At 50.6% G+C, this 15,433-nt stretch overlaps 1 protein-coding gene across 12 annotated transcripts in view; it reads left to right on the forward strand.

Moving 5' to 3' along the window:
• NTMT1 (N-terminal Xaa-Pro-Lys N-methyltransferase 1) overlaps positions 1–15,433 on the forward strand; it is a 94,531-nt gene that overhangs the window by 76,338 nt on the left and 2,760 nt on the right. For 4 of the 12 annotated variants that reach the window (XM_075060721.1, XM_075060722.1, XM_032797719.2 and 1 more), the window contains 3 exons: positions 12,513–12,577; positions 14,242–14,448; positions 15,136–15,388. In XM_075060721.1, coding sequence (XP_074916822.1) covers positions 14,287–14,448; positions 15,136–15,388 — 415 coding nt within the window. In that variant the 5' untranslated portion in view covers positions 12,513–12,577; positions 14,242–14,286. Of the gene's footprint in view, positions 1–5,336; positions 5,356–7,481; positions 7,660–11,184; positions 11,354–12,512; positions 12,578–14,241; positions 14,449–15,135; positions 15,389–15,433 lie in introns of those variants that run through there. The other 8 variants (XM_032797722.1, XM_032797717.2, XM_032797723.2 and 5 more) reach the window with 8 other exon arrangements.

Below are 15,433 nucleotides of genomic sequence, written 5' to 3' on the forward strand. Positions count from 1 at the left end.
TGTGGAGTTGGAGGCTTAGGCATGGTTGCTCTTGAGTGGCTGTGCGGAGCCAGTGCTCTGGAGCCCCGCAGGGTTTGATTCCCTCCTGTGTCTGCAGAGAAGGGAAGTTGAAAGGTACCAGGGCCCACGCCCCTCGGGGCTCAGCCCCACCCTGTCACAGCAAGCCACTTCTGGCTCTGGCAGATGCAAAGCTGTGCTTCCCCACTGGACCTCGGCAATGCAGGGCCTGCTCCTGCGCCCACCAAAGTCTGTGGGTATCTTCTGGTTGAGTTTGGTGATTTTAGCCCAGGGTGTCCTCCCTCTGCCTCATCACCACAAGAAGAGCTGAAAGGGCTGTTGCTAGCGTTGAAGGGCCTGGTGTCCAGTTTTCAACCAGAAAAAGGGACCTGACAATGTCCGGCTAGGTCTACTGACTGGACACCCAAAGTCCAGTTACTGAGGGCAGGGGAGGCAGGGAGGTACCAGGTCATCACCCATGCCAGCCCCTACTCAGCCAAGGGCCACATCCTCATTGTATCCAGCAGCTGCAGCTCCCAGCCCCAGCTCCGCAGGGAAGTTCCTGTGGACTCCAGTTGGGGAGGGGAGGGGAAAAGCAGTGAGCAACAGCGGAGGGGGGAAGTGGAGCAAATGTGGGGTGGGGTCTTGGGGATAAGAGGCAGGGCAGGGGCACGGCAGGGAGGACTTGGGGGGATGAGGCGGGGCAAGGTCAGAGAGGTTCTGGCAACTTTATCTGTTCCAGATCACACACACATCAGTGTAAACCAGGAATAACTCCACCCTTAAACCCAAGCTGAGATCAGAACCAGCCAGAGCTGGAAAAGGCCCATTACTTTAGCTGTTGTCCCAGGTCTCCATCGATATCACGCCCTGCGCTCCCAGTGCTCTGCCAAATCCGGCAGACAGATGCACGGCCAGGAAGCTTTTCATGCTCCCCAGTGTCGCAGTTTCATCCTCTTGTTCTTACACCCACTCACTCACCCATCTCCATGGCAGCCGAGGTTTAGCCAAACTCTGCATGTTTAATTCTTTGGATCTTTTCTTCACCAGTTTGCCCTGCTCTTCTCCGAAGTTCCTCCAGTTCAGCTGGATCTTAGGTGTCCAGAGCTGAGCACAGCATGCCAGGGAACTTCTCCATGCGCCATCAGAAGATACCTTGGTGTAAGCAGCCCAGAATGACGGTGGCTTTGGTTGTGTGGCCACCTCACACTGCAAGTTGTCATTTGTACTGTAGTATTGCTAAGTGCCCCAGTCATGGACCCATTGTGTGAGGTGCTATACAAACACAGAACGAAAATCCCTGCCCCAATGAGCTTATGATTAGGCTTGGCAGGGTCAGATTTTGATTGGTAAATGTCAGTAAACGTCGATTTTACCGTATACACACAAACCTATGAAAAAATATATCCATCCATGGTCATTGAAATGTACAGATAGGGAAAGTAAGAAAAAAGCTGCTTGAGAACTTATAGAAGTTTGATTAAGAATATTTAGTTTGTCTCTTTTGACATGTGCCGTTGACAATTTGTGTTTTAATGGTTATAGAGCTTCAACTTTGAATAGCTCCGTGTCTCCTGTCGTTAAATAATTGTCTGACCTCCATAATTTCCCGCACCTGTGAAAATTAAAGCGATAAAATGAGAAAAAAATGCTTAATTTTGCGCAACTGTGAACATTTAAAAATGCTTAAAAATAAATGTCAATATCATCTGCCAAAATTATTAAAAAAGTAACTATTGAATTCTGCCACACCCACTTAAAACCTTACAGTCTTGCAAGAGGTAATAGATGGAAACAGACACCTTGAGGGGAGCACAGGAAAACACTGTTGTTTGATGTGATGGGCAGCGATTCCATGTGCCAGCTGCCTTTCTGATGTCAAGTTTTCTGTAGGCATCCTGGCAAAGGAAAGTTGTAAGGGGGAATTTGCAGGGCAGAGAAGTGACTTTGTTGGTGTTTATAGGGAGCTGCTCCCAAGCATGAGGGGCAGCTTGGGAGAAATCATGCCTGTGCTTGTTTGACAAGGTAACACATGGGCAGTCGAGGCTGGTCAGTGGCCCATTGGCAGGAGTTCACTTCTTGACAGAGTATGATGTTCATACCTAGTTCATCGTCCAGTATGACCCTAATGTTGCTGTCACTGTTACCACTCTGCCAGGGTCTCCTTTCTATTAAACAGCAGTGATTTTAGCTTCCGTTTGTCCAGTCTAGCTCTGCCCATATTTCTATCCTCTCTAGCTCCCTTTGCATTATGTCTCTGTTCTTGCTTCTTTCTCATCACTCCCCGGTTTGAGATCCTTTCCCAGTTCAGTTACTGTGCTACTGACCCCCAGTTCCAGTTCTTTAATGAAGATTTCACATAAGACCAGCCCAATACTGAACCCACAGCACCCCACAGGCCACCTCCCCACAGCACATTGCATTGCCATTTATCAGCAGCCGTGGTATAGTGGGTACTGGGTAGAGCACTGGTTTGGGATTTAGGAGACCTGGGCTATATTCCTGGATCTGCCACTGGCCTACTGGGTGACCATAGGCAAGTCACTTCTCTGCCCCTGCCCCTCAGTTTCTCCATCTGTAAAATGGGGATAATGATACTAACCTCTTTTGTAAAGTGCTTTAAGATCTACTGATGAAAAGCGCTATCTCAGAGCGAGGTATTACAGTACTCTTGTTATTACTAGCCTTTCAGGTAGTTTTCAGTCACCAAGACAGTGTGTAAAAGCTAATTTGAACTATTCTTTTCCACAGAAGGTTTAGTGAGATACCATGTCAAATGCCTTACTGAAATCCAAAATTTACTATATCTGCTACTTTTGTGATTCAATCAATAAAAATTACATAAGAACACAAGAGCTGTCATACTAGGTCGGACTATGCTCGATCTTGCCCACCCAGTCTCTGACAGTGGCCCATATAGAGCATCAGCAGGCGTTTATAAAACAGGACAATTATGGAGCAATCCACCTGTCTTCCACTACCAGCTTCTGGTAGTCGAAGGTTTAGGGTCACCCCAAGCATGGGGCTCTGTCCCTAGCCATCTTGGTTAATAGCCACGGATGGACCTATTGTCCATGAACTTATCTAGTTCTTTTTTGAACCTAGTTATATTTTTGGCCTTCACAACATCCCATGGCAATGAGTTCCACAGGTTGTGGACTGTGTGAAAAAGTACTTTCTCTTGTTTCCATTGAGCCTGCTGCCTATTAATTTCATCAGGTGACTCCTGTTTTTTGTATTGTGGGAAAGGGTAAATAACACTTTTCCCCCCATACCATGTATGATATTATAGCCCTCGACCATATTACCCCTTAATCATCTCTTTTCTAAGGTGAACAACCATAATTTTTTGTAGTCTCTCCTTGTATGGAAGCGGTTCCGTATCCTTGGTCACCTTTGTTACCCTTCTCTGAACCTTTTCCCGTTCCACTATATCTTTTCTGTTATGGGATGACCAGGACTGGACACTGTATTCAAGATGTGGGTGCACCATGGACTTATATGGTGGCATGATGATGTTTTCTGTCTTGTTTTCTATCCTAATAGTTTCTGACATACTGTTAACCTTTTTGACTGCTGCTGCGCATTCAGTGGGAAGTTTTCAGAGAGCTATCCATGGTGACTCCAAGATCTCTTTCTTGGATGGTAGTAGCTAATTTAGAGACCATCATTCTATATGTATAGTTGGGATGATTTTTCCAATGTGCATTACTTTGCACTTATCTATGTTGAATTTCATCTGCCATTTTGTTGCCCAGTCATCATGTTTGAGAGCTCCCGCTGTAACTCCTCGCAGTCTGCTTTGGACTACTTTGAATAATTTTGTATAGAGTGCAAACTTTGCCACTACACTGTTCACCCCCTCTTCCAGATCATTCATGAATATATTGAACAGTACAGATCCTTGAGGGGGACCCTGCTGTTCTTCTGATAATTTATTCCTACCTTTGTTTCCTATCTTTCAACCAGTTACTGATCCATGAGAGGATCATCCCTCTTATCCCATGGTTACTTAGTTTCCTTAAGAGCCTTTGGTGAAGGACTTTGTCAGAGCCTTTCTGAAAGTCCAAGTACAGTATATCCACTGGATCACCCTTATCCACATGCTTGTTGATTCCCTCAAAGAATTCTTATAGACTGGTGAGGCATGATTTCCCTTTACCAAAGCTGTGTGACTCTTCTCCAACATATCATGTTTATCTATGTGTCTGATAATTCCTTTCTTTACTATACTTTCTACCAGTTTGCCCAGTTAGGCTTACCGACCTGTAGTTGTCAGGATCTCTTCTGGAGCCCTTTTTAAAAAATAGCATTACATTAGCTACCTTCCAGTCATTGGTGCAGAGGCTGATTTCAGGGATAGGTTACATACCACAGTTAGTAGTTCTGCAATTTCATATTTGAGTTCCTTCAGAACACCGAATATATCTGGCATGATTTGTTCATTAGAAACCCGTTCCGTTATCCTCCAGATGTGCTTGCAGGTTTTTTTCTCTTAATTTTTGGTCCATTAAAGTTTGAAATTAGACTTAAAAGATGGTAATTGCCAGAATCATTCTGGTTTCCTGTTTTGAAGATTGGTACCACAATTGCTTTTCTCCAACACCCTGTTACCTCCTCAGTTCCCTGCTTCAGAGAAAAGTGCAAGAATCTAGAGATGGGAAGTTATGGATTAACCTGTCCATGAAGGAAGTTTCTTCCTAACTCTCTCTGTTAGAGGTGTGAAGATGTGCTTACATGTTTGTGTGACAGTGTGGGGAGTGCAACTGTGTGTGCTTGCAGTAGGGCATGTGAGTATGTTCATATGTGTTGAACATGTGAACAATTTAAAGCATGTTTTCTCATTCCTTAGAGATAGGCCAAAACCTCAGATCCCAACATTTCCCCACAAGTCTGGCTCTGAATCCAGATTTTATGGCTCAGGTCAGAACTCTGGATCCCCATACTCCTGAACTTTGAAATCCCAAATGTAGTGGACACAGCTTTTCCTGAGTTTACTGAGCCCAAGTGTCTGAGGTGACTGACTCCACCTTGGTATGTTGTGGATTGTTGTCCTTAATTTGGGGATCACAAGTTGTGTTTCTTTTATCAGCAGTGGACCCAGCAGGGAATGGCCTGGGCCTGCTGGTGTTGCCCCACATCACACTCTGGTTTGCACATGGCCACAAGGGCCTTCCTGGTGGAAAAAATAAAATGATGTACATTTGTTTTAAAAAGACACACTCCGTGGAACACTGAGGCTGAAGTGCTGCTTCCTTATTGGTTACTGAACCTGTCAGTGATTCCTAGGGAGAGACAAATACTGTTAACAGAACCCTGTATCCACGGTAACATGTGACTGAAACATTCCGGCAGAAGGTAATTTCTTTGATTTTTATTTCTTATCATTTGATTTATTTCCCTGGAGTGACCCATGGCACTGGCACTCAACGACTGGCAGGGAGGGCAGAGGGTCAGGGATCAAGTCTGGCACCTGGAAGACCTGGAGTTCAGTTCCCTGCCCATGTGGGATTTGGGGTGTTGTCTCTTAGGTGCCTAAGTCACAGGTTTAGGCTCCACCGTGCGCTGCTCTCGCCTGCAGGCACCGCCCCCTGCTGCTCCCATTGGCTGGGAATGGGGAACTGCAGCCAATGGGAGCTTCAAGGGTGGTACCCACAGGCGAGGGCAGCATGCAGCGGAGCCACCTGCCCCCATCCCACCCCCAGGAGCCACTGCCGGACATGCTGGCCACTTCTGGGAGCTGCGTGGGGCCAGGGCAGGCACTGAGCCTGCCTTAGCCCTGCTGCGCGCTGCTGCCACCCCAGAGCCACTCGAGGCAAGCAAGGCCGGGCTGGAGCCCACACCCCGAACCCCTCCAGTACCCTGCATCCCAACCCCTGCCCTGAGCCCCCTCCTGCACTCCACAACCCCCTGATCTGAGCCCCTTTCTGCACATCACACCCCCTCCCACACCCCGCACTTCCTTCCACACCCCAACCTCCTACATTCATGGCCCTGCATACAATTTCTCCACCCAGATATGGCCCTCAGGTCAAAAAGTTTGCCCACCCCTGTTCTAAGGCCTTACTTCCCGGTCATTGTACAAGGCTCCTAGGAGCTGAACCTGGTCTTTGTGAATCACAGTTCCTGGGATTTTTCTGAGCTCCTAAAATCAGGCACCGCCCTGGTCAGCATGGCAACACCTCAATCCCTTTGTGAATCCGGGTCTTGGTCTCTCTGCCTCAGTTCCCCAACCGTGAAATGGCTCTCCTCTATCTCACAGGGACGGTGTGAGCTGCTCACATACTGTGGTAACAGGGGCCATGTAAGTACCTGTGATAGAGTGATGGCTCACCTAGCTGGTAGATAAGCATTAAAAACCCCTACTAATCAATATTGAAAAAAACAAAGACCCTCGAGCAGCTTTACAGAATCGCAATATGTGAACATGACCAGATGCTCAGGGACTCATCTGCCTGTCGACACCATTACTGAAATGCAGCCACCTCTGCCAATGAAGCTGTCTTTGGAGCAGGCACTGTGCTGCCTGCTCTACCTGTCAGTGACCTGGCTCCAGCCCTCCCGCAGGGGCAGGCACATACCCTGTATTAAGTGTGTTCTACACATACCTATGGGATCGAGCCCAACTTGTGCGACAGGTGTTCCTCTGCCTAGTTTGAGAATCCTGCTTCAGGGCTCTGGGGTTTGGCCTGAGTCCAAGCAGCTCAAGTACTGTCAATACTCAGTTTTGCAAGTGGAGAAACTTGCCACAAAGCTGTGACATGAGGTGATGTGACTTGCCAGAGGTCACTCAGTCAGTGGCAGAGCCAAGGGCAGAAGCCAGTTTTTCTGACTTCCAGTCCAGGACCATACCCTCTGCTCCAGGATACCTCGCCTCCTAAGACCAGGAAGTTTGTCCTGGTGCCCTTCACCCAAATTTTCCCTTCCTCGCCCTCTTTGTCCATCGATATGCACGAATTGGTCGCCACTCTCCACCCCATAGGCAGCTGCATTTCAGCAATGCTGCGCAGAGAGAGACCAAGGGGCCAGATGCATTTTACTAGCTTGGGCAGAGCTAGTAAAGCTCACCGCGCCAGTCGAACGTTCACAAATCGGATTGCACGAGCATGGGCTGCAAACACCCTCTGGGGCCCTTAAGGCTGGGGAGTGAGATAGAAACTACCATGCAGACACAAAGGGCCACATTTCCAGAGGCGCTGGGTGCCCACATTGGGCCAGGCCTCAGTCTGAGCTGTGTGTACTCTGACAACAGCCCTAACTCTCGGGCCAGCATCAACCTGCCTGGGTCCCTGGTGCTATTTCCTAAGAGCCTTCATGCCTGGTGGCTCTGCCTTGGTCTGGAGAGGGAGGAGTGGGGCAGAGCCCAGCAGGGAGCTAGAAGAGCAGTGAAAGGAAGGCGCTCTCTCTTTCCCCTCCCCCTGGTAGGTGGCTCCCTGCTGTAACCTGGAATAAATCTCTCCCCCTGGCCCTGGTGGGAGGGATTTTCACTCTGAACTATTTAAGGAAATTCCGCTCGAGCGGAGGAGGAGCAGACAGGCCAGCGTGCAGCTGCTGCTGCAGGCGGGGGGAAATCCAGGGGGTGCATCGCTGCTGCTGGGACGGGAGGAGACCCCCCGCTCCCCCCACCCCCAGCTGCTCAGCCCCAGGCGCTGCAGACCCGGGGTGAGTTTGCACCGGGGGTGGGGAGGAAGCTGCAGCAGGTTCCCCGGGGACGAGGGAGCGGGGAACCGGGCCTGCCCTGGTCAGTTACCCCGAGGAGGCCCTGGGCTCGCTGCGTTCCCCCGGCCCGGCCCGGCCCCCCGTGGCGCGGGAGCTGGGGAGCGGAGAGGCAGGCCCGCAGGCTAGGATCCCGGGGCTGCTCCAGTGCGGGGTGCCCCGGGGCACCTCCTCACCTCCGGGCCTGGAGAGAGAAGCCCGTCGGCTGCAGCACCCCGCGTTCCCTGCCTCTCACCATCAGCCAGCGCCCCCAAACCAAGCTCCCGGGCCCAGGGTCCTCCAGACACCCCGTGCACCAGCGGCCCCAGTGCATGGGCGCCAGGGCCTCCAAGCAAGAGACCCTGGCACATGGGGAAGGCTTCGGTCCTTGGTTGCTAGCGGCAGGCTGATATCTCAGGGCCCTGGCCACAGCGTGCTGCCAGCAGGATACTGATTAGCCTTACACACAGCAGGCTAAAATCAAGGGAGTGTGAGTTGGGTTCCCCTGGTGCATCTTCAGGATTTGGGGGTAACCTCAAGGGGTGTGCGTCAAGAGTCCTGGCTGAGCTTATTTGTAAGGGGAGCTGGGAAATTCCCACCCCAAAGCTCAAAACACAGCTTTCCTCCTGTAAATGGTCAGTAACGTCACACCAGGTGAGTGTGCGCCTGTGTGCACCCCATGGTCAGGGTGTGTGCAGGCACACACACACACCTCTTTGTGTGGCTTGCATTATGTGACATCTCAGTGCTGTGAGCTCAGATGAAAGGTGCTCTGTAGGAGCAAAGTCTTATTTCTTAATCACACTGCTACGTACTGTTTACCTGGGCTGTGGCTCAGGGAGCTGGTCTCGTTCCCCTGCCTTTAGAAATCTCACTAATACATTGTCGAGTTGAGCATTTACACTGTGCCACTGTAAGAACGCTCACGTAGCTCTGTTACGCCAATGTCAACATAAAACCTGCTCAACAAGCGCTGGTAGCTGTGTCGGCTGGAGAGCGTCTCCCGCGGACATAGCGCTGTGCACGAGAGTGATTATGCTGGCAAAAATTATTTTGCTAGGGGGGCTGTTTTTTTCCCCACACCCCCGAGTGACAAAGTTTTGCTGACGTAAGTGCCAGCGTAGACATGGCCTTAGAGGCCGTGAGAAACAGGTGGAGTAGATGAAGTCCAGAGGATTTGCTTCCCGAGCCATCTTGCCAGGAGGGTGGGGTGGGGGGTAGGCCTGGTTTGCCTCCCCACAGAGCAGACAGGAGGTTCAGCCTTCTTAGTCCACTGATACCCCAAGATCTGCAGAGAAATTGCTAGCCACCCAGGGCCTCCACACGGCTCCTCATTTCTCCCTCTCCCCTTTGGCAGCATGGCTCCCCTGTGCTTGCTGCTGATGCTTGCCTGTGAATGCTTTTGTGATAAGGGGGCATCACTGCATGGAGGGGGTTGCTGATGGGTTCAGCGTTACCTTGCATGGGGCAGTCCCTGTGCGTTTGCAGGGGATGGGGTTAGAGGGTGAGGAGGTTAGAGAGCTGCTGTGAATGGGGACTTACTCCCAGGAGGCTTGGATCCTCACTGTGCCTGGAAGTAGAGGCACATTCCCTCCCATCTCTGGAGGAGCTGTCATCTACCTGTGTGCCCCCAATCTAGGCCTCTGGTATTTGGTCCTTTAGCTGAGTTGTGCATCTTCTGGTTGTTACTCCTATGCCCCAGGGGTCTTTAATTGGCAAGGAGAGGGGGTGTTAAACCTCTCAACCATGTACATAGCCACATCTTTCTGCTCTGTGCGCTGGGGGGCACAAAGGTTGGACATTGCAGTCATCTTCTGCACCCTGCATGAGGGTGCCTGCAGGGGCATGTGGGATTTCTGCCTCTGGAGCATGTTCACTTCTGGCTTCCCCAGCTGGGCAGTGGCAGGCTCTCCGGGGCCAGAGTTTTCACACTCAGTGCGTGAATTTAGGCACCTAAATAAAAGCTGCTGGATTCACACAGTTTTAGTAGGGGCTCTGGGTGCCCAGCACCGATAGTTGGGTCTAAACATGGGCCCAAGTTTGAAAATGTGGAGCCAGGTTGAGGAGATAGGGCGGGGGAAACTTCACTGAAAAAGCACAGTTATCTGCCTCGCCGCAGTACCCTGAACCTTTTCGGTGTTGGTGCAAGGGACAAAAAGCTTGACCAGCATTAGCTTTGTACGCAGCTTTGGGGCTGGTGTGTCGCCAGTGCCGCGTGATGTTCTGGGGTTGCCTTTCACATGAGAAGGATGTGGTTGGAGCCTGAGCTTATTTCCACCTGCTGAGTCTAGCAAAATACGGATCTGTACTTCTCCACCCAGGTAGCTCCGGTAATGGGGAAAACTCTGATGGGGCCTGGGCAGCTGTCTTTACCACTGCACTGACTAATATGGCGGTAAAACACCCTGTGTGCTGTTACTCTATAGCTCCCTCTGCTGGTTCGGCTGCCCTCAGGGAGAATTACATTTCCCCATGTACTTGCAGAGGCCTTGGCTACGCTACAAGGGTATGTGTGCCCGGGGCCAAGCAAGTTACCCCCCAGAAGAGAGTGGTTCAAGGGGGTTCAGTGTAATTGCTCCAGCCTGACTCTTACTGCGGTAGGAAGGTAAAACCAATCAGATCTGTCCTGAGAGTGCAGTGACTCTTCTGAGCGGTGAGGGCCTGGGCACAGAACAAAACAGCATCATGCAAATGCCCCTGGTGTGCCAAGTCAGGCGCTTCTTCAGGGGAAGCACCACTTGGCTGGTCTTTCTGAGAGCCAGGTACTGAAATATTGAACTCTTGGGTCTTGCCTAGGCTGGGATTTTAGCCACTAGGGTAGCTGCAAAAGTGAAAGCCCCTAGGGCAGACATGGGTCCACTTGGCCAGACCCCTTCCCAGACTTACACCCTGTTGTAGACAGGATTTTGACTTATAGCGGGGAAGATATGGTTCCATGTTCTCTGCCCTGGGATTGCTGGCACTGTCTGGGTATAGAGTATACTCAGTGCTCTCCTGCGCCTGTCCGGTTGGAAACCTGGAACTACCCTGGCATGCAAAGAGGCAGCAGATGTATATTTAGCAGACTCTGTCACACTCCTGCATGCTCATGTGACTGGAGTGTTGGCTGCTGGGGTCCAGTGCATTCTTTGGCCTGACAGTGGGAGATAGGGGCCCTGGAGATAAGAGCCAGGCTGCAGGACCTGCCCTTTGGCTTTGGGCTGCAAGTTTCATATGACAGCACCAGAGCAGCGTCCCAGGAGGAAGCTGTTGGCTGCCACAGTTGTTCGGTGTCACCTGCACTTCTGGCACTCTCAGTTGTCCCACATGCTTGTGAAATGCCTGCATGGAGGCCAAGAGGAGGGAACGTCCTTAGGAGGAGGGTTGTTTGTGGGAGCTCACTGGGGACTGGGCAGCAGTGACTTGGGTATCTTTCTTTACTTCTTTTGGGAGTCGGACACGGGCCACCAAACACTGATACTCCTTCTTCCCATCAGCCTGAGCCAGGAGGCACACAGAGAGGGACCCCAATCCCTGCAGTGATTTGGGGGCAGATCTGAGCAGTGGATTCTAAAAAAACCCAACCTACATTCTTGTCAATTTAACGCCAGTATCTCTGAGTTGTGCTTAAGTGTCTTTGTTTCCCTACCTACCTGATCTCGTTAATTTCACATGGAGTAGGGTAAGGCCCTAACATACCAAGGGCAAAATGAACTCCTAGTGCTTCCTCTGCGGACCTGGTATGTTCTCGTAGGTCTGGTCCACGGTACAGAGTTTTGCCAACATAGTTATGTCAGCAAGAAGTGTGGGGAAAATGATCAGGCCCCCCTGCCTGACATACCTGTGCTGGCAAAAGCCCTAGTGTATGTGCAAAGAGTCTCTCTGCCAGTGTAACTTATGTTGTCCGGGGAAGTGGTGTAACTATGCCAGTGAAAGAACTTTTGTCAGTAGAAGCTGCGTCTCCATTAGACGGCTTTGCTGGCATTAGCTTTCGGTCACTAGCAACACAAGCTAAATTTAATGGTGTTACCAGCACAGCATTTGTAATGTAGACAAGCCCTTAAAGTGACGATGTCCCACTTGAATATTGCCGTCTCCTCGTGAAGGGTTGCCACAACACATTCTTTTCCTGTCTGTAAGAATGCCCGTAAGGGGTCAGGTCAAAGGTCCATCTAGCTCAGTATCCTGTCTTCCGACAGTGGCTAATGCCAGATGCCTCAGAGGGAATGAACAGAACAGGGTAATTATCAAATGATCCATCCCCTGGCCTCCAGTTCCAGCTTCTGGCAGTCAGAGGCTTAGGGACACCTAGAGCATGGGATTGTGTTCCTGTCCAGGGCTGTGAAATCTGCCCAACTCAAGTCCCCAAAGGAGGGTTTAAATTGTGGCATAGAACCCAATACTCATGGTCCTCCTACCCCCATCAGGGAACAAGTGTGAGTATTTTGTTGCATTGCATCATGTCTTTAAAGGGAATTTACTGCTGATGAAAGGTGCGGGGCTGAGGGCCCTATTCTGTAGGTTCATACATTGCCCTCGGCCCCATAGTATATAAGCCCCTTCCACTTGTGCCTTGAGGGGCAGAGCTAACACTGTCACATGTGACTGCCCTGATGACTGACACCGAGATCCCCACAACAGGAATAGTGCAGGCATCAAGATCACAAACGTGAAGGTGCCTCAGCACTGACATGCAGGAGCCCCCTGCAGGTTAGAGAGAGACACTCCATCGGTCCATGGTTCCTTGCTGAGATGGTAGCTAATCGCTGACACTTGTGGTATTGAATTTGCGTGTGCGCTATAGCTGCTGGGCTGACACCTAGCCATTTATTTCCACACAGGCCATAGAACAGGGATCTGCTTTTCATCATTAGCAACCCAAGCTGGATTCGAGCTGGTGATCAAGGTGAGACTTCCCATAACCTGTTACCACCTCTCTGAGCTATTAGTCTCTGGATACTTTTTATTTTGTTCCCTCTCTGTTGCTGTTTGAAATCCTGCCAGGGTATTGGAAGCTCTTTAGGCTACCCTAGAAAAGATTTTTATATTTCTCAGGAAATGTAGTCCATGAAACCATCTGTTTCGTTCGCTGTAAAGGTGTTTGGAGTCCTTGAATTTACCCTTTGGCCACGTTAAATCTAGTTTTTAATCCTCAGCGCACTGAATCAAGTCTTCAGTGGTTTGAATTATGAGATGTCTTTAGGAATTTACAGCTTGTATTCCTGATTATACCTTGACTTCGTTATATTGCCAAGCGTCCAACTTATGGTCATGACTGAAATTTACGGTCTTCAGGTAGGTGCTTAGAATAACTTTTAGCTACCCGGGCTGTAATTGGGGGTGACTGATGGGGTGTCAACCTAGATAAACATGTAATCTATAAAATGTAACTCTCATAAGGCTTTCAGGCAGGGGTAGGAAGGGAAGGGTGAGTGAAAATGAGAGTTCAGCCTCCAAAAATGCACATCATGGAGCAGGGTTATGACCATCTGGTTATGGTGTGACTGCCCCTGGGATGTTGCGTCCAGTTCTGGGCACGTCACTGCCAGATAGGTACTGGGGCTGAGGTCAAAGGGCCCACGCCTGCCTCTTCACGCTGCATAAAAGGGCCAGATTGGAACTGAAAGGTCCTAAAAGCCTGGATCTGGCTGAGGGAAGACTTCCGTCAGTGCAGGCCAAGCAGAAATCAGCTTTAAAGGTCACCTTGCAAGGACTCCCTCACAAGCCCTGCAGCTGGGCATGTGGTGGGAATGGGGGGGCGTGGTGGGAACTGCAGAGATTCTGTGCCATGCTGTGGCTCAGCAGGCGGCCCCACGAAGAGCCCAGGATTGGAAGGCTGCAAAAGTGGCTTAAAGCCCCAAGATGCTGCCCAGAATCTCACCCTGTCAACGAGAAGGGCAAGAAGGGATGTCTTGGAGGAAAGGTTAGCAGAGCTCAGTATGTATAGTCTGGCTGCGAGTTCTTAAAGGGAGGCTGTGATGGATTTACAAACACTTGACGGATGTAAGCTCCAAGAACAGAGGACAAACCCATGTATGGATTTGAAGAGAGCAGATGCCAGGAAGGGAGAGAAGTTGTCAGGGCTTTTGAGATGGAAGAAGATGTTTGCAGGTGGTTGGTAGGAAACCTTCCTTAATGAGGGTGGTGGTGTCCCAGGCATCAGTTTTCACTGGAAAAAAAAAAAAAAGAAAGCTAAACCCTGGCCTGATAGCTGCAAAGGGGAAGACTCCAGCTTGCAAGCCAGTGCAGCACTTATACACTGAGCTTGCAGGTTGCTCTACTGCTCGTGCCACTGCCCAAAACTTTCTCAAGTAGCCGTAAAGTGAAATTAACCAGGCCCTCCTGCTGCTCCTGCAATTGAGAACACCATGGACAACATGGTGGTTAAACTCTTATCATTTAACCCTGTTCAGAATGGGCCCAGGTGGTATGAACACTGGCAGCTTGTAGACAGGGCCTGACACTACATTGCCCTGCTCGGTCTCCATGATTTGTGCTGCTCTTGGTGCAAAGTGACTTTTTGCTTCTGGCAGACTGACGTACCTTTGTTTTCTTTTCCTCTCTTTTGAGGAGTGAGGTAAGTCCCTAACCCAGGGGGCAATTCCACTCAGCAGCATGACGAGCGAGGTGGTGGAGGATGAGATGGAATTTTATTCCAAGGCTGAGAAATACTGGAAGGATGTGCCGCCCACGGTGGACGGCATGCTGGGTGGGTACGGCCACATCTCCAGCATTGACATCAACAGCTCCAAAAAATTCCTGCTTAAGTTCCTTCGGGTAGGTGGTCTGGATCCGTCTGGGGAGGGGCGGAGATGTCCTACAGCTTGTCCTTTAACAGTGTGTGGATGTCCTCCATGCTCCAAACACCTACTGAGTGGCTCTCTCCCATCCCACAGCTTTCATAGCTCTCTGTTTAGAGACCTGACTGTTCTGCACAGGGGGAAGATGGACCGTTGTCTCTTTCCTTTGGCTGTCTAGTGCCTTCAAGGCCTAGCTGGTCATCCACCCCCACTGTTAAAGGGGGATTTGTGAGTGGTCTTGATGTCTGGCTGATTGCGCCACATGAAGCCAACCCCAAATCTCTGCTCACTGGGAAATGATCTCAGTTCAGTACCTGTAGCAACCAGGTGTCCATGCAGCCAACCGAGTCTCACTGAATGTGTGTGTGTGTGGGGGAAACTCCCCAGTTGGTGTCTCAGCTGAAAGGCCATGGATAGAATAACCTGTGGAGACTGAGCCCCCCACTCCCTGTTGAAGCGGATCTCCTCTCTGCCAGGCAACATGAGGGCAGCTTGTAGCGCCGCTGACCTTGCTGTTCTATGACAAAAGAGGCCCTCAGCTGGCATTGCCAAGGTCCAGTTCCCAGTGCCCATTGCTATGTCCCTGTGTTGTAGCTTGTGAGCTTTAACGTTCCTCTTGGCAGGGTTATGTCTCTCCTGTCCCTCATTTTCACTTTCATTTCAGGATGGTCCTAACAGGACAGGAACCACCTGCGCCCTGGACTGTGGGGCTGGGATCGGCAGGATCACCAAGAGGCTGCTGTTGCCTCTCTTCAAAGCAGTAGACATGGTGGATGTGACTGAGGACTTCTTGACCAAGGCGAGGACCTACCTGGGAGAAGAGGGCAGGCGAGTGAAGAACTACTTCTGCTGCGGCCTGCAGGACTTCAGCCCCGAGCCCAACTCCTATGACGTCATCTGGATCCAGTGGGTAATAGGTGAGAGAATCTCGGCCATATGGAAAAGGCCCATTCGGTTCTGCT

Source organism: Chelonoidis abingdonii, chromosome 24 (assembly GCF_003597395.2).
Source record: "Chelonoidis abingdonii isolate Lonesome George chromosome 24, CheloAbing_2.0, whole genome shotgun sequence".
Lineage (NCBI taxonomy): Eukaryota > Metazoa > Chordata > Testudines > Testudinidae > Chelonoidis > Chelonoidis abingdonii.